The sequence below is a fragment of the Corvus brachyrhynchos genome, unplaced genomic scaffold (genome assembly GCF_000691975.1).
Source record: "Corvus brachyrhynchos isolate BGI_N302 unplaced genomic scaffold, ASM69197v1 scaffold279, whole genome shotgun sequence".
Classification (NCBI taxonomy): Eukaryota; Metazoa; Chordata; class Aves; order Passeriformes; family Corvidae; genus Corvus; species Corvus brachyrhynchos.
In genome coordinates, this window is record NW_008246060.1 from 7,694,707 (window position 1) to 7,718,327 (window position 23,621).

The window sequence follows — 23,621 nt, forward strand, 5'->3', positions numbered from 1 at the left end:
GGGAAAGAGACACTGAACACTGACAGGAGCTCGTCTCCATAGGAGATAAAATCTTAGCTAAGCATTACCAGGGTCTGTAGAGGTCTGAGCATAAATGAGGAATACATTTCCAAGTTCAAAGTCAGAAAAAAATGTCACTGCATGCACACCCACTGAAACACATGCCCACTCACTGGCCTTCCTCTGACACTGACATATTCTCCAACCATCCACTTGGGATACTTGAAATACTTGCTTTCAAATAGCATCATCTGTTCTCTAATGATTTTCTAACACAAATATCATTTAGAAAAATAAATTATTTTCTAGCCATGCTGTGATAAGACAACCCTATTTTCTCCCAGCTACTCTTGTTAAGGACAGGTAAATAAGAGCATTTACAAATAGCTCCCATCTGAGCACCATGAGCTGCAGTTCACAATGAATAAATGTCAGAATTAACAGCAGGAGACCAGCATTGTCTCCCCTCCCACATGACTGTCCTTCAGCTCAATAGTTTTTGAGATCTCATTTTGGGAATGCTGACAGTTCTGGATGCTGCATCAGTGTCAAAATCCAAATTGGCAGGGTCCTTTGCTTACCCCTAGCTCAGCTATAGTGGCTAAAGAGCTCCTGCTTAATCACACAAATACGTTCCTTTGCAAATTGCAAAGCTCTCTGTCAGTCAACTCTCAGAAAATCCCAAAGGGATCTTGAAATTTTGAGGAGACTTCTCTCAGTGATTTCAGCACAGTAGGAACAAGCAAACTGTTCTATTACAATGAAGATATGTTCCTGAAAGATCTGCCCAGGAGCAATTTGTAAGTGAAGATGGACCTCCAAGAATTCAACACACCTGTGATGCTATTCCAGCACCAGCCAGCAGTCATTATTTAATTAAAATTACAAAAGATTTCTTTACCTTGAATAAGCTCACTAAATGCTGTCATTTTGGGAGGACCCATATGATGCCCAAATTCTACTAATAATTTTAGGCAAGGTGAAAATAGCAAAAAAAATGGGAACAATTTATTCAATGTCTTCTAAAGGAAATATTTCATTATGAAGTGATGTTTATACATTGCTTCCCTTTAGACATCAATCTGTGTTTTTTAAATGGCAAAGAAATTAAAACTGTCGAATAATCTGAACACATTTCATTCACCCCCAAAGTGAAATAATTCCTTCAACATTGACTCATTCTGATACTAATTTCAATTTTAACCTTTTCTCAAGACACATGGAACCAAACAATCCAAATACAGAAGCAGGCACAATTTAGCACTAACTGCAGGTGATTGATATTATTTTCTTTAGAAATTAAGAATAAAACTACACAGATGGGTACAGTATTTGGCTTGCTAAACACTCTCAACAACTGACATCTTATTTGATAGTTTGGACTTGTTTGTTTTCTAACCAGCAAAATTTATAGTACTGAATAGAACAACTGCACTCAGTGGCACTGCTGTAAAAATCAATGCAGATTTGGGGCCTTTGGTAGTTAATTTCCAAACAATTAAAAAATGATGATGTTAATGAGCCTGTTGGTGATTTTAACTCTAGCACAAGGCCTTTCTGATCTTCATATGTCAATCTTTTTGCCCCCAACTCTGCACTTGTGGTTTCCATAGGACAATGCACTTAAAACACAAGAACACTTCATCCTCAAGTCACCGTAGGAAATCAAAATTGAACTCACACTCACTGCTTTGTTTTGAAAAATCCGAGCCTTTTTCTGTGCTGCTGGGTGCACACATCACACTGTGGCTAAGCTCTTGAATCGATGGAGAATTGTAGCAGCTGGGGTATAGAACTCCAGATCAAGCAGAAGGCACCTTTCTGAGCACTTTTATTTAGAGAAGTGTCCCTTGTCGCTAACTGCTTTTGTTCAATCTCACCATATCCCATCCCAAAGAGGTGGGGAGAAAAGTTTTCATATGTGGCTATTCAAACTTTGAGGAAAACAAAAGGATTTGAAAGTCAGTGCTATAAAGATATTTCCAGTTAAATTAGTACAAAATTATTTCATACAAATGCTATGGTGCATTCACAAACAACATCCACGTTTTCCTGTCAACTATAAGTGTTCAGAAACTCAGCACAACATTAGAGATACTGAAGTCTCACATCTATTCTACTCTGTCAGGCTACAAAGATATCTATAAAGCCAGAGTAACTCTCGGCCTTAAAAAAATAGCACGAACATAAAACATGCGTCATGCAGTAGAGTCAAAAACAAAACCCATAGATGAAAGAGCTCAAACCCCTCAGTTTCAAGGCAATAAAGAACATGTAATTGTGGTACCTCTGCAATTCTTGGTAGCCACTAATTTAAAACAGGAATAAAACCACTCTTAAGTTCTACACTGTATAGCAGGGGAAGAATGTTTGGAAATTCACTTACACATCAAGGGCAACTGAAAATTAAGCAGCTTCAAGATCCAAAAAATGATTATGTCAATTGTCTTCTAGGAAAAAAATATTTTAAGATAAGAAAATATTATTGGTATCTACCCTGACCCCTTGAGTCATATAGGCAAGACTATTCCACAGTAATCACTATTTTATATCCATAATTTGTTGTTGGCTTTTTTCAGCTTTCCTGTTTTAAACAAGGAACCATCTTCACTGAGAGACCATTTAACATCACATTGTGGAACAGAATGTGCAGTAGAAATCAGTTGCAAGTGTCTGTACAGTTAATGAATAGCACACCTGAAAGAAGTTCTATTTTCTAATTCTGGTGCACATCAGTTCATGAAAGTAAAAAAGTATTTCCAGTAGAAGCAGATGCCTGACTTGCAAATCTGATTCCAATAGTTCTTCAGTACTGTTCTGAAGAAAGTAGAAATTTCCTAACAGTGGGCGAAAGTTAAACATAAGTAATACCTCTAATTGGCAATTTAAGAAGGTAACATGGAAATGGGCTATTGTGAAATTTAAGTCAGTATGTATGTGTGACTACCTTTGTCAGAGGAAATATAATCTATAGGTTACTCTGCTGTTCTCCTCTCCTATTCCTTATAAATCAGAAAATTAATTACCCAGAAAATGGTCTCCAGTAGTAGGAAGCCAAACAGGTTTAATGTATAATTTATATATGGAAATGTAGGTGTCAACACTGTGACAGTTCATCAAATAAATATTTTTGCAGTTAGATTTTTTCTGTATCTGTCTCCCTCAAAGAATGAGCATGTTACAGATTATCTCAATGATATGATGATGTTTTGGTATGTGGAGCTGAACTGCATTTTTAATTTTTTCTCAGCTACAAATCAATCAAAATGAACAAGGCTTTTGTGCTGTATGAGAGAAGCTGTTCTGATGCCATCCCTCTCAGAGGGCCACTCACAGTGAGAGCACTAACATGAAGAAAATAGAAATTAAACAGAATGAGGTTTGCCAACATCCACCTTGCCATCTGTGAGGAGACATTTTAAACTCCTGTTATGGCTGACTCGGGTGTTCTGAACATTCCCCCCTCATCTTAAGGCTACCACTGTAACTTAGTCCAGTCATTTCATGCAGGTCTGTGCTTCAAGCGAGTCTTGGAAAACAGTTTTGCTTTGAAGCACATTTCTAAAAATAGTCTTTGAATTGATAACTATCTAAGGGGCACTTTGTAAGGTTCAGAAGCTCTAGATATTTCAAGTCTGACAATTGAGTCCAACAATGTCTCTGTGTTGGGGTGTTTTCTACCGTGGGTGCATTCAAGTAAGCAACAGTTGAAATGCTGATTGCAGTCCCATAACCATTAAAGAGCTTTCTCAAAATAAGCTACCAAAACTTATTAGAAATGTTGAATATTCAAGCTTTAATAGATTTAAAAATAGGATAAGATCTTTGGCAGGGAAATGAGTGTTTGATGTGTCTCTGTGACATTTCCCAGTGGAGTGAGGAATCACTGTAGTTACATTTCCAAGATGAAAATGTTTTCTATCTTACACCAGCCTAACAGCTTCATCCTATGAATGGGGAAAGAGCTGGAAAGCCACTTACCCAGAGAAAAGAGCAAGTAATTAAGTATTTCTGTATCTTTGAAACCACTTGAACCCAAGACCAGTCAGTTGGAAAAGATATTTGAAGTTCTTTTTGGATATTTCTTCCATCAGTCTCCTATTTGCTTTTTAAGTCAACACACACATTCAGCATTCATAGCAGCCTCTGGAAGGAGCTCCATGTTTTAACTACATATTGCATGCAAACACATTCCTGGTTTCTCATATTTGGTTTTGGTTGTTGGCTTACCACACTATTATCCTATTCCCTAGACACAATCTCTTGGAGACTATTTACTTATATAGCTGGAAATTTAGTCTCCTATGGTATGGCAGTTTTGATACTACTTCTTATTCACATAGACCCCTTCACAACAAGCTCAAATTCATAAAATTATCTCCTACTCCAGCCAGCTGGAAATATTTAATGCCAAGTCAAGGAACTACAACAGCACAGGCTTTTGCATGACCTAGAGTGAGGGGTGAGGATGGCAGGTGAAAAAAAAAGCCTTAGGAGTAGAGGGGAAACTCAGTCATGGTGCATCAGTTATCACTGACAGAACAGCAGCAGTGACTCCTGACAGGCACTTCAAAACAACTCCCCTCACTCCATCACTAAGATGCTCCCAAAAGAAAGGACCGGCCTGGAGATACAAGGAGCAAGGACATGGTGCTTTTACTGTCCCAGACTGTCATTTTTGACATGGGGACAGCTGGCACTCATCCTTGCAATCTCTTCTAGATGCCTGCTGCACCACAGCCAGTTGCAAGCCCACCATCCCCAGGCTCTGAAGTATAGAAGGAGATCACAAATCTTACTTTGGTTGCGCCTCGCTGTCTTTCTCAGCACCGCTTCCTCCATTCGGGCTTTTTCTTCCCTTTCCCTCCAGCGCCTCAGCTGCTCTTCTCTCATCTTGTAGAACAAGATCTGCTTTTGCTCTTCGTTCAGCTCTGCCAGGAGCTCAGGGTCAATATACATATCACGCAAAATTTGCTGCAGCATGGTGACTCCAAAAAAAAAAATTTGTAAAAAGACAAGGAAAACAAGAGAGAGAGAGAAACCTCCTTCCAGTTATGCTCACTACAGTGACAAAACCCCACTGATGGCACTCCAGAAAGCAAACTGCAGCAAAGGAGCTCTCCCACACCTGCCTGCCCAGGAGAGGTTTGATTCTTGCTCTGGCCCTTTATGTGCAGGCATATTCTGCTCCTTGTCGTTACAGGGACAGAGCTCTTTGCTTATCTCATCCTCTGAAGGTTGGGACAAGTGTCAAGTGAATGTAAGAAAAAGGAACAGAAAAACATAGGGAAAAAACATAAAATGAAAAGGCTGGGAGGAAAAAGAAAAAGTCACTTCAGTGCTCCTGACTGCAAGCCAGTAAAAATAAGGGATTCTTGATTGAACCCAGCAGCTTTGCTCTCTTGAGCAGAAGGAAATTCAACATAGAGAGTCTCAGACTTTCAGGTCAAGCAGTTCCCTTCAGCAGCAATACACTCCCAAGGGTGTGAGTGTTGCCCAGGGGTTTAAAGTGATGTCATGGTTAAAGGTATCACCTACACCAACAATATCTATGTCACTTTGGGAACTGATCTCCCCTGATAAGAGAGGAGTATGCATATTTTTTCTCAGTCTAGCCTGTTAACCAGTCTCAACAGAGTAAGGCATGTTAGAGGTCATAGTTACCTGGTGTTGACAAATACTGTCATGCAGCAAATTGACTAAAATGCTCTAGAATTAAAAGCAGCTGTAACAGAAGCCACAAGAATCTTGTTATCACTTTATAAATAAATTAATATCAATTAAACAAGACTAAGTTCTCAGCAATTCACACAGATTATGCAAGTCCCGATGTTAATTCATTTTCCACTTGGTGACTGGAGAAAGTTACAATGCTGCTCTTCCAGGAGATCATGGCTTTTTACTATGCAACAGTCTTATAAAAATCGGTAAAAATAACATTTCACCACCAGGGCCAACAGCCACTTAATTATGTAAAAAAAACCAAACCAAACCAAAGCCCAACACACTAAAAAGAAAACCCTGCGGATGTGGGAGCCTGTTTTCACAGAGCAGTGGCTCAGCTCCTCTGGGGAGGATGGCACTCTGTGGGAAGGGGGCCACTTTGTGAGACAAACCAAAGTGTGGTCACTCAGGGGCATAACAGAACACAGATCACATTTGCAGGCTAAGCCACATCCCAGTGCTTGATTTTTATACAAGGAAGAGAAAGAGCAGGACTATATTTCCTCACGAGAAACCTGCTTTATAGATAAGGATCTGTCAAAGACATATCTGACTTCCATGACCTCATATTCAAAACCATCCTGCTAATGCATCTATTCATATGCCCTTCTTTTGAGGTATGTAAAATACTATTGTCCTAATTTAGGTAGAAAATAAAACTGAGGGACTATTAGGGACTATTAGGACTATTGTCCTAATTTAGGTAGAAAATAAAACTGATATAAACCAAAATTCCAGGAAAGACACTCTATCACCTGGAAGCACAAAGCCAAAGATGCTTCAATGATGCCTTCAGCTGAAACAGGATTTCAGAACCCATCATGTATGGGCTGTAACGAGTGTAGTCCACATGCTACTCTGCAATTCAGGATCTGTCTTATGTACAGATTTTGTCTCCTAAAACAAATGCCTTTATTATTTACTATTATTTTTAAGAAATACAGCTTGGCAAGAAAAAAACCTAGAGTAAGAAAGATTTTGTTATGCTTCTTTATTTTACTTAGGTACAGAAAGGGGAGACCCTGAGGGGGTTGGCTTTCGTTTCTCTGCTTCTATTCAATTATATTAGAGCTGTGCCTCCACATTTTGGCACTAATTGAAAAAGACTCGCCTTTGCAAAGGCTTCGGGGTAAGCAGTTTCACTGTTTTACTCATCTGTCATCATTCTTATTTTATTTTGCTTGACTTCACAGACCAGAAATTAAATCCTGATCAGAAGCTATCACAGTGCAAAGAACAAACTCTTCATCATGGACTATGTGCATTTAAGCATGATAAGTAGCACCATTTCTGAACAGCATTCAGCTGCAGAAGTAGCTCAGGATGGAGATACAAGACAGAGTACAAACAAATATTCGGGCAACTATTTGTAATGTACAATGGGCAATCACACAAGAAAAACAGCAAGAGCAAAGAGATGAAATGACACTTCATGAACAACCCATTGCCTGAAGATTATTCACCAAAAATATTTGAGGATGGTAACCAAATGATCAAGTGGAATTAATCTGTGTGGGAATTTTTTTTTTTTTTTAATAAAAAGTCACATTTGGAAGTGTTATCATCTAATCAGAGCAGCAAATCTGATCAACTGTCTTGTGGTAGATTTTCTTTGGGTAGCATCAATCCCAAAATAAAAAACTGGAAATACAAAGGAGAAGTAAGGAACATAAAGAAACATCCCATCTGACGTAAGCCAATATCCAACAGAAGTAGAAACAAACATCATAAATTTTGCCATTAATTTCTTGTCCAAGGTAAAAAGACTCTGCCTCATAACTCTTGGTCATCAAACTCTCACATGGGTGGTAGTTTTTCATCATGTCTCTCTCTTTGCTTTCACTGCTAGCCAGGTTTGTTTTAAGAGTTACATTCTTTTATGGGATGGAAAGCCCAGGGGATCAGTGAAAAGAATCAAGTTTTTCCACCAGTCCCTTCTTTTCCCTTTCCAGTTAACATTTGATTTGATAACAATCTGGAAATGGAGAGAATGGGAGGAGATAGCTGGTTACCCACCTGCAGATCCCAAAGGCAGAGAGAACCTCAGTCATGCGGGTAAATACTAGGCATGCTTGAAAATCTGATGATCCACTGATCAGAAAAGACTGATGGTGGATTGTATCCCCAGAAATACATGGTGTGGATATTTCGGGTCAGTGAGGTATTTGGCCCAAACTAGGCCGAGCCTATTGTCTTCATCAGGAGCTGAAGCTCTGTCACTAAGAGCTGACAACACCCAACCCATCTATGCTGAGCACCTTGCAGGGCATGAGAGAATTTGACAGCAGGTCCACCTTCCATATACCCTCACCAGAGCAGAAGCACTAAGAAGCAATAAATAACTCAGACAATTAAGTGTAGTCACTAAGCACTACTCCAGTACCTCAAATTTCTTCTGCATCTGACACAAATCCTTTCAGAGTCACATTTCTCCTCTCTGAAGGAATACTCTTGAAGAACTATTAGAAAAATCATTATTGGGCCCCTTTAATACACTCAGAATGACCCCAAACATGCACTGCAAGGAATAAAAGAAACCTGACTGTACAAAAGGTACTCATCTACCCCCTTGTAATAACCATCATGGAGTAGATAGACTATGGAATAATTCCCCCCCTCATTCTTTTTCCAGTCCAGATTATTTTCAAGCCTCTCCACTTGCTCTCCTGCCCACTGTGACAAAACTTCTTAAGGAGCCAGTTTCCTCACTAGCAGTTCAAATGTAAGAACCTTCCTGACTAGCTGTGATCTTTTATCTGGAATGAAATAATACTTGTGTATAAACATTCTATTTCTACACTGCTTGTGTTCCTTCCTGTGGAGGCATCTGTTTAGGTGTTACTTCACACCCTTCCTTTAGTGTTTTTAACAGAAAATTATTTTCAAGCCCACTCCTGTAACACACAGGGGTGCCACAGGCATCAGCACAGCTTTGCTTCCTGCTCACCCTCTTCACTAAGAGCAAGCCAGACACTCAATTCCTCTGTGGAGAACCATCTCTAGAATGATGTCAGGTGAAAATTAACAGATTTTTATATGAGATGTCTACCAATCAAAAATTCAAAGAAAACAACATACTTAAAGTCAAAAAGTGAGAGGTCACAGATTTCCTTGCATAACTAAGAACACACCATCTAACTCTGAACCTCTCCTATCAGAGGGAAAGGAAAAAAACGATTATTCTCTTCTTTGAAGACGTAGTCCTATTCAAGAGATAAAAGAGCTGCTTCTCTCTTTGTTATCCCAGTGAACCTGTTGTCTTGTATATGAAATATTCCCAGCACTATCCTGTGCCAATTCAAAACTCTATTTTTAACCTAGTAGACACTGATTCTCATTGCAGTTCATGTTTCCACGAATATTCCAAATACATAGATGGAATTTTCACAAAGAAATTGTCATGATCTCTCCTGATTGCGCCGAAAATTAACCTAATCTAGGAGGTCCAAAACAACCTTGAAGAAACACCAAACCTACCATAACAACTCTTGCTATTGCTAGGATTAGCTCATATTTTGTAAGGGATGAGGTTTGCAACTCCAACCAACACAGAGCCAGAAAGCTGAGGGATAGGAAATAACTCAAGCAAAACACAAAATAAAACTTCTATTGCAAAATAATTATTATCTCTCTTCCCTTCCTTTCCCAAACCTGATTAATACATGGACGAATTAATGACTCAGAAAAGCAGGGAAATTTGAAGTAAGGATGCCTGCTTCCTGATTGTGGCCATCCATCATCTTCCCAGCTTTCCTGGGAAGCATTTTTAATAGTTTAGAAGGACAATGAGCTCTCCATTTCTTTTCCACCTCAGCTACCCCTAGTTCAACAGCTAAGCTAAAATCATTACAGAAACATTACAAGTCAACAACCTATACACAAAATAAAAGTGACTATTAATGGAGTTCTTTGTTGGCAGTCATTACCTTACAATAATTGCCACACAACTTGATGCTCTAATTAGTAGCAGTGTCTGCAAGGAACCCAGAGCTGTTTAAAATTTAAGTTTGGAGTTTCCTTTGATCTTAAATGGCACCTTCTGGGATTAGACACACTCTGTCCCATCTCTGGTGTAGCATCTTTCTGGCTAAGCACTCCTCAGCACTGCCACTAGAATCCATCTGCTGGGGAAGGGGAGGGAGGGAGAGGAAAAGGCGCAGAAAAACATTTTCATTTCATTTTTTAAGAAAGGGGGAAATCCTTAATTGGCTAAGGCCTGCCAAGTCTCTTCATCCATTTCCCTCTGAGCATGTGCATCTTCCATTCCCTGAACTGAACAGCTCACTGGCAACGCTGATTATTGCTGAGCCAGCAGAACAGCATTTGCACTTGGATTTTATGACACAACCATATAATCTATTTTAGCCATGTCATTTACATAAAAATATTGTGCTATAACCTACACGTTACAGGGGAAGAAAGGGCTGTAATGCAGCTCTCTCCTTAAAGAAAGGGATAGGATTAAGAAAAGAAAGAGAAACAGAAAATGCAGCGATCATGTTTGCCAGACTGTGAACTACATGGTCTTAATCAATTTTTTGTGGCTTTTTTTTTTTTTTTTTTTTTTTAACCTTGATTCAGCAGTGCAAAAGCCTACTGAATGTTGCCAGAGGGAGCTGACCATGTAGAAGGGGAAAGGTAAAATTAACATTTGGTTGAGATCTCCTAAACCCTACAAATCTGTCACTACAAAAGCAAATATGCTTTGGCACTCCCCATGAACTAGCCTTGTGTCTGATTTGCAAGTTGCTGTTAATTAAAAGCTAGAAAAAACCAAAACCAATTGATAACCATGCCTTCCCCACCTCGTCTGTCAGAGATGGGTGTAATAAAACCAGCCTGGTTTTACTGCATTTCCATAGTCAAGTCTGTGGCTCCCTCTAAGGGCTGAAATGAGTTTCTCAGCAGCACAATCCGCCGGTGGATCAGAATGATTGTTTCCCTGAAAGCTATTCCATTACAAAGCACCACATAAAGCAAGAATGAGGGCATGTTTTTTCAGACCTTCCTTTTCCACAGAGAGCTAGCATCAGTAAATCAGACTACAGCCTGTTTTGCAACATGGGCAGGCTTTGCATGCTCATCATCTTCTCTGTACTAGTTCAAGATTGCTATTTCTACCAGGCAGTTTGTTAATTAAAAAAGAGAATAAAAAAATTGAGATATGTATAGCAAAATAAAAATTAAATAAATAGATTAAAACCTCATCTTAATGAGATGAAATGCAGGAAGAGAGCTACAAACCAATCCATGAGTAAAGATGTCTTATACCGTCAGTCTTACAGCTGCAAGTGAAACGATGCTAACTGGGGATTTTAATGGTGCAATGAAGATTTACAGTGGCAGGAGTCTCATCAGGTGGATGGGTTTTGTTTGGTTTTATTTTAATGCAAATCTTTTCTTCCTCAGTCCCACACAGAAATTAGACAACCACAGGTACAGAGAGCACTGGAAAGCAAAGGGATGAGAACTAACCCAGTAGTATTTGAAGTCCAGGGCTGCAGACAGCAGAGGCATCTGTCATTACTCCAGTCTCCCAAGGTTAATTCTGTACTCTGCAACATGACTTGCCCTTCAGAAGAAGTCCCATCAGTGATTATTTTTGCCTGGCACTGTGGCAATCCTACCCAGCAAGATTACTTTAGGCCTAACCCTTTGTGTTTCCTGCCACAGCTGTCATACACACAATTACACTGGAGCCTGTGATGCCTTCAAGGTTCAGCACAATTTATTAGAGATTTGGGAAGTGGAGTGGAAAGGGCAGCCCTCCAATTTTTCTTCAAGTTGATAATAGATATTTAAAATTCTGACCTGCATTACAAAGGTCTGAGAAGTATGTAGAACAATATATACTTGATGTTTATTGCTATTAATACACTAACAATAGCATGGCAGAACAAAGAGCTGGCAAGTCCCATCATAATTTCTCAAATGGAGAATGAAGCATCCACTACTAAAATAATTCAGAGTGAAAGCTAGTATACCAAACAGAAAAAAAGCCAAGATTCATTGACAGAATTCATCTGAGAAAACATGGTAAAAAGACTTGCAAGCAACAACTGGTGTTCCAAAAGCCAGGCACTGAAGAGACTTTGCAGGGGAGGGGCAGAAGATGATGACAGAACACTCCCATACACTGCAATTAACTAAAACAGAGTTCTTGGTACTTCACCAACCTCTCCCTGGGATTGTGCTGTCTAATTCAATTGGCATATGCCTCATTTACAAAGCAGTAATCAAGCTCTTCAGGCTGGACCCTCAGCTACAAACGTGGAGTACTTGGTTGGCGGGCAGCAGGCTCTACTTAGGAAGCGATTCCAGCTCACTGAATGTCTGTAGGGATCTGGCCTTAACAGATTAAAGGCACACTGGTAACAGCCTCCAAGGACCTTCTTAGTTCAAAAAGACACGCAGAACGCACTGCCTCCTGCTCCCCTATTTACACTTCCTTGCTCACATCAGGTCCTGATGTTATCCTGCACTGTATGAAACACACCTGTGCTTACACCGCACACTGCAGGCCAGCTTTGTGCTGGTTAAGTACAAAATACATCAGCCCATCTGTTTCTCAGCAGAAGTCTCCACAGCCAAAGCAGGCCATCCATGACCCTTCAAAGCAGAACTGGTTGCCTTTGAACTCTGCAGGGATAGGCTTTTCTTAAGGCTCTACACACCTTTTCTTTTTATTGATTTACCTCTATCTGATCTTTATAATGATCTGTTAACCGAGGAGGAAATTCTAAGTGCAGACAGCTGCCTAAAGAATATTGCTGTGGTCTGCTCTTCTTTCCCTGTCCTTCAGCACACACCTTTCCAGACCCAGCTCTCTGCATAACAACAGGACACTTATCTTCAAGCAAGAATTCTGTATCCTCCTTTATACGAATTATTTCGCTTTGTGTATCAGCAAAGCCCAAAGAGACCCTTGAATTCCATGACCTAATTGCTACATGAAATTATTCCAGCATTTGGTATGTTTTCAGTGAGGTTCACTACAATGAGCTACCCAAGAGATATCGTGCTCTACATTATGTGAGTTTCTTCTCTCAGATACATATTAACTTACGAAAATGCTCAGTAAGTTCACTTTTTTCCATCTCACCCTAAGTGCATCAGAAAGTATCATGTGAGAGCTAACTTTCATTAATATACTCCCTGGTACAATTTAGCTGCATTATACATAATGCAGCAGTTGTAGCACATCAACTTCACATCATATCAGACACTGCATTATGGCAGCTGAATTGATTACTTGTGTAATTAAAGGCCACCGATAGGAAAATTTTTAATCATTTAAGTGACTCATCAGCTTTATATACAAAATGTCTTGCTTTAGTGGCACCATGCAAGTGACTTACTTTCAGGGCATAGCATATTTGCCCATTTAAGCCACTTCTTATTCTTGTCATCTTTGCTGGCAATACAATCCTACAGATTTACGAAAAACAGAGCATAATCTGAATGCTGACTATAAAGGATTTCTTTTGCCTATCAGACTCCTGTTTGCAAGACCTGATCAAAATACAGCTAGATAAAAGTAGGGGGGTTTTTTCTGATGGGAGTTTTTGTGGGTTTGTTTTTGTTCTGTTGTTGTTTTTTTTTTTTTTTTTTTTTTTTTTTTTTTTTTTTTTTAATTTTAATATTTTGCTCACCATAAGAAGCCAGCCTTTTCTTTGTTCTCAAGGGTCAGATGGAAAAATCCACAAACACTTGTGGTATCATATTGTTGTCTTATTTTTAGCTTCACCTGCTGCCCACCTCCTAAGGCAGCAAAACCTCTGCTGCAAAAAGTGCCTAACTTCCAGCTGCAGATCACATTTAGCACTTTCCACATCTATACACTGAGGTGCTGTTCAAAAGTTTAAAAAGCAGTACCTAAAGGATTTTGAAAATCCTTCCCTTTTACTTGAAGTCTTATTAAGACGTCCACTGCTGTCACATACAGTGGAACAAAGAGCAGCTCAGGACATTCATGAAACCAACTTGATTTTTTTTTTCCCCGCTCTAATCATCTTCACAGTTTCAAACCACAAAACCTTGATTAAGCCCACTGGCTCATTTTCACAATACAAGCCTGCATAGATTTGGCATTCATACCTGTGCTCCATTCACCTGACAGAAAATACCCTCTTCAAAGTTATTTGCAAAATTATGACAGATCCAAGTTTCACAATAGGGATGTGTCCCTATCAATCCCTTATGGCAGACTTACGAAGTAAGACCAGCTCTATTTCATTCTCTCTGCCCTTGTCACATCCTCAGTCATGAGAGTCACCTCATTCTTTTCCAACAGTGCCATGCACTGCACTTCTCCAGCTTTTTATTTTCTCCTAAGTCTCTGCATTTTATATTTCTGTTCTGTTGCTGTTGCTTCCTGCACTAAGCCTCTGCCCACTGTCAGCAGCTACTGCCTGAGAAGAATGACCAGGTCAAGCAATTTCATCTCTGCTCCTCTCACTGCAACACAGGACTGCAGCATGTCTGTGGTATCCCACCTTTCCCCTCTCCCAACAGGAAGATGAGCACCTCTACATTCCCCATGACCCAAACATGCAGATGCAATACACTTCATTACATTAAACATATTATACAATATGGCCACAAAATTACTGAAGTACCCAGAGGTGATTGAGGAATTTCTTCCTACAGAAACTCTTGCTTTGGTGTAACTAACACTGTACCATACAAGCTAGTTCATGCACAAAGACACATTACATATGTTAGGCAAATATTCTTGACACTTCTGAGTAACAATGGATTTAAGCAGGTTATGCTCCAGGTCTTTCTCTCCTTTTAGTAAGTCACCTTAAGCCACCTCCATGCCCACAATTTAAAAAAAATAATATTATTTCTAATTGCTAAACAAGATTATTTTCACATGTTCATCTTCAAATTCTTTGAGTACCTCCTTATTTTACCATGGTACAATGAGTGAGCTGCCCAGGGGGTAGGTGATGTACCACTACCAGTGTTTTGTATTTTTCTACTCCCTCACTGCTACCCATATGGATCTGCAGCAGCAAGGATCTCTTCCATTCCCTGCAAAGCATTGGAAGACAGAAACTGCTGTCAAGTGCCCTCAGAAATTTGGAGTAGGGCTCAAATTCAGCCACCAAAGTACGCTCCAGTCATGGGCATAGTTGTGCCTGCAATGGTGAGAGCCTCCAGTTGAAAACCATTCACAGATGGCTGCAGCTGCTGTAGGTCCATTTCTATCCCAGCTGGAATAACCTTTAAGTTTGTTAGCACATGACCAATTCAGGTCCTGTCATATTTTCAGGATTCTGATGTCTCATACTGAGGTTTACTTACCCCACTCCACACCAGCAGCTGCCTTCCTAACACTCCCTCTCTTCTCTTCCACAGAGCGCTTGCCCCGACCGCACAACGGAACAGCTCAGAGCTCTGCTGCGCTCACACCGCCACGCACTCCAGCAGCTTTCAGCTAAGTGTTCTGCTCCAAACTACAGAGCAGCGCACTGCTCTTTATCCTCAGCCTTCTTTCAGTCCTCTCCTCACAACTCCAAAGCCCAGGCCAGGCTGGCACACAATCCCACGGCCACTGTCTGTGCAGCCTGTGGCCCAGCTCTCCGTGCTAGTCACAAATCTTCCGTAGAAGCTGGGCTAACGCTGCCCTTTAGTGTGCTGCTACCTCCCTGCTAGACCTGCTAGTTAGAAAAGATCATTTATTCCTCATGAGAGCAAGCAAGAGAGCAGGTCAGCTTCTGAAAGTGAAGGTGAGGCTCGGGGAATTCATCTCACAGTCAAAATAACAGCACTTGTGGCTCCAAGAGTGAACTCTGGAGGAAGACCAGGTCCCTCTGATTTGACTGGTAAAATGTGATTTATTTAGTAGAGGTGGGAGTTTTTTACATTAATACTCTCGAGAGTTTCAACTTACTGATCCAGTAGGTTACATCTTATGGATACAAGCAGATCCTTTGACTAAATTATACTGATAATCACGAGTCCCTCAGTGAGATGAGTCATACACTGACATGAAACAGGTTAATGAGAACTTTTTAATTTTTCACTACTGGCACTACAAAGAGTTCTTTGCAAACTAAATTAACCATCAATTCTGAGCACTAGAGTGCTCCAGTGAACCACATGAAGCCACCTCAATTTCTCCAATGAAATTCAGAAAGGTCATAGATCTCACATTCAGCCTTAAGAACAAATACCACAGGGATAACTGGCTGAAGGTATAAATGGCTTGTGATGATCAGAATGATCCAATAGTCCCTGCTGGCTTATTTACTATGAATCTATAAACTCACCCAAGAGTGAGACAGACTGCTCCTAAGTGGAGCTGTCATCAAGCAGATCAAAGAACTCAGCACTTAAACAGGATAAATGCCAGAAGGCACTGGAGCAACACAGGACTTGTACAAAAAATTTTATTTTTCATCTTTATTCATTTCAATTAATAGTTCTTATAACCATAATTATTACGGAAAAGAAGAGAGTTTTCTGTCCCTCTCTAAATTTTATTGGAATTGCCTGCAGATTTTTCACCAGCAGAGCCCCTGCTTTGTTGGCCCAGTTGTTAAAGGAAGACAGACTGGAACAAGCATTTGACTTTATGCTTTAGTAAAATCAATGGGATTAGCTAGACTGTGCAATACTATAGAGCTTTGTAGGTCACTGAAGAAATGGGATCAGGCATTGCATTTTCCCTGAAAAAGCACAGTAGCTACCAGGGACTATTATGTGATATGTAGGGGAATACAGGCCAAGCTCTTATCCCAGATATAGCCCTTAGGAAGCCACAGAGAAGTTCACAAACCCAAGCAAACATTCAGCTGAAAGGCCAAAAAGCTACAAAGACCCTCTAGAACAGGCAGGTTACTTGGAGAAAAAATGCACACATCCAAGTCCCTTTGGGCCAAGAAAAAGTAGCCAGAGCACTGCAACTACCTTGAGGCTTCTCTAGGCTACACAGGAGTTTGAACTGCCCCAACTCCACTCCAGGCCCTTCCCACAGTCCCCAAGGCTATACAAAGATTTTGGCTCAGCTAAACAGAAAACTGGTCCTGGAGATTGTATCTTACTGCATTTTCTCCCTTTCTATTTAGCCTCTTTTCCTATGATCCTACAGAAATACTCAGAGACCATATTTCTTTAGTTGTTGTTGTTGTTTTTCCATAACAAAAATGCTGCGTTAAAACTTATTTTCTAGAAATAAAATCCACTGTAGAGCAAGATGGGCAGTGTTTGCATTCTTTAGGAGGGATAGTGCAGACATTCAATATGTAAAACAGAGACTAAATGCCTATTTAGAAAAAAGAAAACAAGCTGCAAGAGGATGCAGATGGTTGATACAGGAAGTCAGTTTAAGGTCACAGCTGAATTTAAGGTCACAGCTGAATTTAAAAAAAGAAGGAGAAAGGAAAACTGTTACAAACTAAAAATAAAATAAATAGACTACACTGTTTCAATAAAGCAAGGGCCCATATTTTAACCACTAATATTTCATTGTAATCTAGATCTCCAAACAGAAGCTATTCTGGACAGGTGGAAATTGTGAAATTGCAACCAAGATCCAGATTTCTGTGATGTTTACCTTCCAGAAATTCATTACCTTCCAGACTGACTATGGTCTATTTTTCATTATGAGCAAATTCCCTTTTTTTTAAATTCAGCAGTAGGTTGAATACAAATGGGGTTCTCTGCTGCTGGTATATCATTGTATCTTGAAGCTCTTATATTTCAACAAACCAGCTTGTACCATTAATGATGTCTGAACTCGTAGTATGTAAAGATATTTTATAATTTTTTTTCTAAATGTTCAATAAACAAAATCATTTATAAGGATATGTTTCTGTATTTACACGTCTTCACACAAAGATGTGTGATATCATATATGCGCCTCCACTCAAAAGAAAAACCCTAATTTCATAACTTTTTATGTCTAATGATATATTGTCATCACCAAAGTGGAATGAGGTGAAGAAAATCCACAACAATCTCAGAACACACTCAGTTCTGAGCATCATATATACTTGCACATATCCTTCCCTTGCCATTTTTCTTTTTAAGTTCATGTGTATCAGCAACAGATCTTTTTTGTGGATTTACAAGGCATTTTACAGGCTCTTCTATGCCCTACAAAGTCAGAAGCTCAGGTAGTTTCAATCATTTCTGGTTTTCTTTAAAGAAAAAAAAAAGCAATTTCTTTACCTTCCAAGCAACTTTATAATACTATAAGTAAAATGCACGAGCCCTGTTCTCTGAACAAAGAAGGTGCTGGATTGCTTTGCTGCTCTTCCAATATCCAAGAATAGGCCATTCTCCACTCAAATGATAGAGAAGTATTTCATTTCAGGAATCTGTCACAAGGAACAAGCATGGCTGGGTTCTCTGTATCTTCCAGAGTCCCTGCCAAGGTCAGCTGGAATGATCTTCCAATATCCCTAAGTGAGGACTCAGGTCATTTTTTATACAGCTGAGCTGTAGGACCTCTCTGCTTCCTTCTCTTGACATTACAGTTTCCACTGCCTCGGGAGACAGAGAGCTGGAAATAGAGCACCTCAGAATTTGTTCAGTGGGTTTTGAATCTCTCTTGAGCCTCAGCATGTGCAACTAAAGGAGAATCAGCCTAAAAAAACCTCCAGCTATTAATGAAAACTATTGGAAGCAAACCCTCAAATACTCAGAGGGCCTAAGAAAGAATTGACACCAAAAATTAATCTCAGCAGTGAAGAAGTTCCTCTGATCTCCATTATAAACTGAAAAAGAACAGCAGGATTTATATAACAATAGGTAATTAAAAAGTGGTATAGAAGATACTGAATATTTCACTAATGTTAGTTCTTACAGTGTTGTTTGAATTCTGCAGTCAAATACATGAGTTCTCTGAGCCTGACAGAGATAAAGCACAAATAACTGAATCTAATGCCTGCTTCTAAGCCTTTCCCCTGAGCAATAAATGTACTAATTGCAGAAAGCAGGATCTAGCTTTCCTTTTGTGCTCCACATGTTGTCACACATGGATGGAAATAATTAGCATTTATCAGAAGGGTTTTGGCTCAAAAAAGTTCAGTGAAAGCCTAAGTATTTTGGAGACTTATCAATACACATTTCATAAAGAAAGGCTGGTTGGGGCTAGGTCTATCTATGAAAGTGAGACATTCTCATTGCTCTGGCCCTAATACTAAAATCTTGGATGTACCTGAACGAATTCCCATCTAAACCTGCTCTCAGCAGACAGTAGGCAGAACAGAGGAGTGTGCATTGCAGCCCGTTCCCAAATCAGCTTTATGAGCATAGCTGGGTATCTCTGCAGCCTTCTAATTGAAATACCAAGGCTTCAATTCCAGAGATGACACCTCAGTACAGCTCTGGCTGTGGAAGCGTAAAAATGAACCTGAAGTCTTCCCAATGTAGAAGAAAATGAAATGTCAAAACCTCAAAAAACTTTCCTGAAACCAAGCTTCTGTTGTGTAGCCAGCATTTATTGTGACACATGTTATGAAGCAAATTATCTTTTTACTGAACCAGACTGGAAGAATGAAAAATCTATAGCTAATTTAAAATCTGCCTGCTACACACAATATCTAAAATATTTTCCAAATGCATAGTGGCAGAACAGTTCCCCTAAACAAGGGATTTGTTCAGTTGCCCTCCAGATCATTGATACTCCCTTAACTATTGCTTAGTTTCTAAAAAAGTTCATTAATTTTCCCTCAGAAAGTTTCTTACCAAACCAAGGTCCTGAGTTAAAAAAAAAAAAAAAAAAAAAGGAAAATTATCTGGATAGAGAGGGAGCTGTGAAATCTTACTGGGATATAAATAGGTCTAAGTGGAAACACCTACACTGCTAATGAAAGGAGCTTTTAAGAAAGAAAAAAAAAAAAAAAGGATTTGAAAGTAAGTTACATGAAAGGACATGACATCTCCGAGCCTCAAGAAAACTAGGGAACCCATAGAAAAGTTACTATCCCCTCTCTCTCTTTTTTTCTCCCCTTTCTTTTTTCACATGAATAAAGTCTTACTGTTAACCTCTGACAACTTAGGATTTCTGCTATGCTGTACATTGCAGCCAGAGAAACAAGGAATGGAAACCTGGCCTGTACTCATGATAATAAAGGATTCTTAGATAAAAGAGGATTGCAGTGGTTCATAGTTATACTGTCCTTTGGTCACATAGATCCCCAGCTCCTGCCCCATGGGGCAGAGCTCAGGAACATGTACTGAGGTTGCTTAGCATTTACTGCCTTAATGCAATTCACAGATTTCTGATTCACTACAAGGACTCACTACCTAATTACTGAGGCCTCAGTACTCCAGGGAGAAAGGGAAATATTAACCCTGCTTTAACCCCTTCAACAAAAACCTGCAAAGAAATGAATCTGAGCACGCAGCAGTTCAGACACAGCTCCATCCGTGCAAGTCTGTGCCACGGCCTGAGGAGTTCCATGGGCAGCAACATCTGCACAAACCCACCAGACATGAACACAACAGCAGCAGACTGCATCACAATAAAGGTCTGTGTTGGTCCACTAGGACTGAAGTGCAAGACTGACAAAGTAGAAGTGAAAGTCAAGAGTGTGAATGACCTTCTGGACTGAGCTCACAAATCATTTGTCCCAACAGCACTCCTTAAAATGTGTGAAGTGAAGGACAGTAAATCCAAGCCCACTGTGCACGGAACTCTCACTCCTCAGCATGAAGTGATTTGGTCATCATCCCGACACTACTGATGCTTATGCCTTGGAGCTAACCTGATTTCTTCTGTGACACTATTCCAGCACCAAACAAGACTAAGAATAGTGTTTTGAAAACTCTGAGAAACATTAGCATGCAGGATTCATAAAAGTGACTCACAAAAAGTAGAAACCAGAGCATTGCAGCATTACCAACAACTTGAATCTTCACATGCAAGCTTCCCAACTAAAGTCAAACTCTGCCAGGATCACGAACTATCATGTCTATTCCTGTTAGTCATTTCTTTGCTTTCCAGAAGCATCTCTTAGCAATGAGGACTGAAATGACTGGTATTTTTCACCTTCCCCTTTTCTTAAATAGGGTAGTTTCTTTCTGGTTCCTAAAATCACAGACTTCAATTCCATCAGGTCTCCGTGCATCACAGGAATCTCCAGATAAGCTTCTTTGAAATGGGAGTCAAGGGAAAGGCAGGATATGGTGGTGGTTTTTTCCTCGGTTGAAGACACTCAGGCTGACAGGCATCTGATGCTTTCCATTTGGTATTTTTGTTCTGTACTAAAAAGTGTAAAAAAATCTGTGAGTGTATGTATATTTTTATTGCACCAGCACCACACAAAAGAGAAAGCAAGAAGTGGTGCATAAAAATTGCAGTAAGGGAGAACAAAGACAAAACTATTGAAAAATACATAGGTTTGAAGGAGCCAGATACTTCATGGAGGCATAGAAAAGGACACCTGAAGTACTACTGACTGTCATTACTATAAGTGTTTCTGCTTTTAATTAATTAAGAATACCAAGCTAAGCCAGTCTGAAAGTGAAATAAGAGTGACAGCAGCAATTCATACACTTATTGAACAAGTCTTTTTTCACCATCAGGAAATGTTCAATTTGAGAATATGACCATTAGGTATACCCAAAAAAAAACCCAAAAAAACCCTGACCCTAACTGCCAGAACTCCAAACATGGTCCCTGGATATGCATAAATTCTCTCTCTAGCGAATACATAGGGACCAGAGTGCTCCATGTACATAATGGCAATTTGTCCTGGATTTGGTGATACCTGTAGCCTACTCAGACCTGGAGTTACAAGAGAATTGCAAAACACCAAGAAATACATGACAAACAGCATGCTCAGATCACATCCAACATGCACAAGAACATGCAGAGTAAATCTAGTGCACAATAGATTGTGCTTCTTTTCAGGAAATCTTGGACAGAACTCTGGTAGCTGTAATTATGTGTTTTTACCTATAAGAATATACCATGATTTTCATAATAAATCAGAAGTGTACCTCTAAACTCAATAATGGTATTTGCTAAGATGGATTCCCCATCAATGTACTTCAGAGTAATCTGAATTGCAGAGATTAATAAATCTCTGATGTCCTCCACACAGCTGGAGCAGCACTGCAGCATGCCAGGAGGTGCAGCCACACCTCTCAGAGCACTGTGAGTTGTGCCCTGCTCCCTGTGTGGTGATGTGTCCCCATGAAAAGGATGGCACTTGCTGTGCATCTTAATGTGCTGCTGTAGATCAGCTTATTCCCAATTCTTTCCCCAAAGCAGTTTACTGAAGCATGACCACAGGCTCCAGCTTCTCCTCTCAGATATGCTCACCCTCCGCTCCAACTCCTCCATTCTCCCTTCTGTTCTGTTAGCTTTATTTTCACCACAGTTACAAAAGTTTCACACTGAGCAAGTAAAATGATAGCTCCTTTTCTAAAAATCTTCTGATGTTTCCCAAAATAACTGTATCTACTAGACCTGTGAATCAGACCAAAATACCCTTTCACTAGTATTCAAAGGCAAAGATAAACAGTACTATATATGAAATCAGCGCATGTTCCCCAGTGCAGAAAGTCCTTTCCAAAAAACCTTTTTCTGGTATTTTACTGCTCAGAGCAGTGCAGGTACACACTGTCCACCTTTTTTTTTTCTCCTAGAAAAAGGACAGTTTACTTGAAGCCACAATCAAATGAATCCCATTTCCACCTTGTAAAAAATTAAAGCATCAAATTAACCCTCAGATGAGATACATCACACTGCAGAATTATTAGATTAACTTAACTTAAAGCAATCCATCAACTAAGAAAGGAAGGAAGACTCATCCATTTATTCTAGATAATTTCTTTTGCTGAAAGGAAGCTTTTTCATTGGTATCTGCAGAGAAAATATTTTCTCCCTGTCTATCAGTCCTGGGATGTGTCTAGAAGAGGAGGCATAAATACAGCTCAGGTCCCCCAGGTGGAAGCCCAGCTTTACCTCAGAAGCTGTAAAAGCACAGGGTCTGCCTGAGACTGGAGCACATTGTCCCTCTCAGCAGTACTGACCAGTTAATGCTTCACCAGTGCTGAGGTTGTTCCTCACCTGAGGAGCAGGAACACTGCTGGCTCCTCTTACTGCCTCTGCCACTGACCCTGTGCCAGGTTACTGATGAGGTATCTTTTGATTTTTCAGTTTGGCTGTAAACTTTTCCAGTGCAAAAATTGCTCCCTGTGCATTTGTACAGCACCCACCATAATCAGCACCTGATACTGGTAAGAACCTCATGCAGTGTCTCTTACAACAGATTTGCAGGATTATGTGCAAACAGAAAGAGCATTTTAGCTTGACAGTGCAGTTCTATAAATTTGGATTCTCATATTTTGTCATAATCTTTGAAACTGATTAGTTTCCATATAAAATCACAGTTCATTTGGCACAGGATTTCCATACCTGGCTGCTTGTCAGTGCTTTGTGCAGTGTTATGAACCTCTCTTTCCCCATTAGTATTCATTGCAGCAAGATGATGAATGACACTGAAGATGTGTTTATCTGATGTGATTTCTTACTTGTCTTCACCCATTTACTAGATACCTCGTTTTGTTTCCCTTGTGGTCTTCAATCTTTTACCAAGGAAAGATGTTAATTTTTTTTCATTATTACCATTTTCTACATATCTATGAGCCTGATCCAGGTTCTTTGAAAAAATTCCTATTGACTTCAAAACACACTGGAACTGGCTCCTATGGAGGATGAATGTGTCTGGTATGTCTAACGCTGCAGTACCGCCTCCTACTCATCCCCCTTTGGTTCTTGTCCCTTTTGGGGCTTCACACTTTACCAGCTCTGCCAATAAAATGCTCTTGCTTGCATTTCAGAGATATCTCAACCTCTGGCCATGCTGACAGCATGTGGCAATCCCACCTAAGCCTCAGTCTGCACTCTGACCTCAATAAACAGTGGT

At 39.9% G+C, this 23,621-nt stretch overlaps 1 protein-coding gene across 1 annotated transcript in view; it reads right to left on the bottom strand.

The window, feature by feature from the left end:
* The window catches only part of SH2D4B (SH2 domain containing 4B), a 60,453-nt gene extending 54,074 nt beyond the window's left edge, over positions 1–6,379 (bottom strand). Inside the window, exon 1 of the mRNA XM_017746461.1 lies at positions 4,800–6,379. Within this exon, the coding sequence (XP_017601950.1) occupies positions 4,800–4,983 (184 nt within the window). The 5' untranslated portion in view covers positions 4,984–6,379. The remainder of the gene's footprint in view (positions 1–4,799) is intronic.
* Between the last annotated feature and the right edge of the window lie 17,242 nt (positions 6,380–23,621).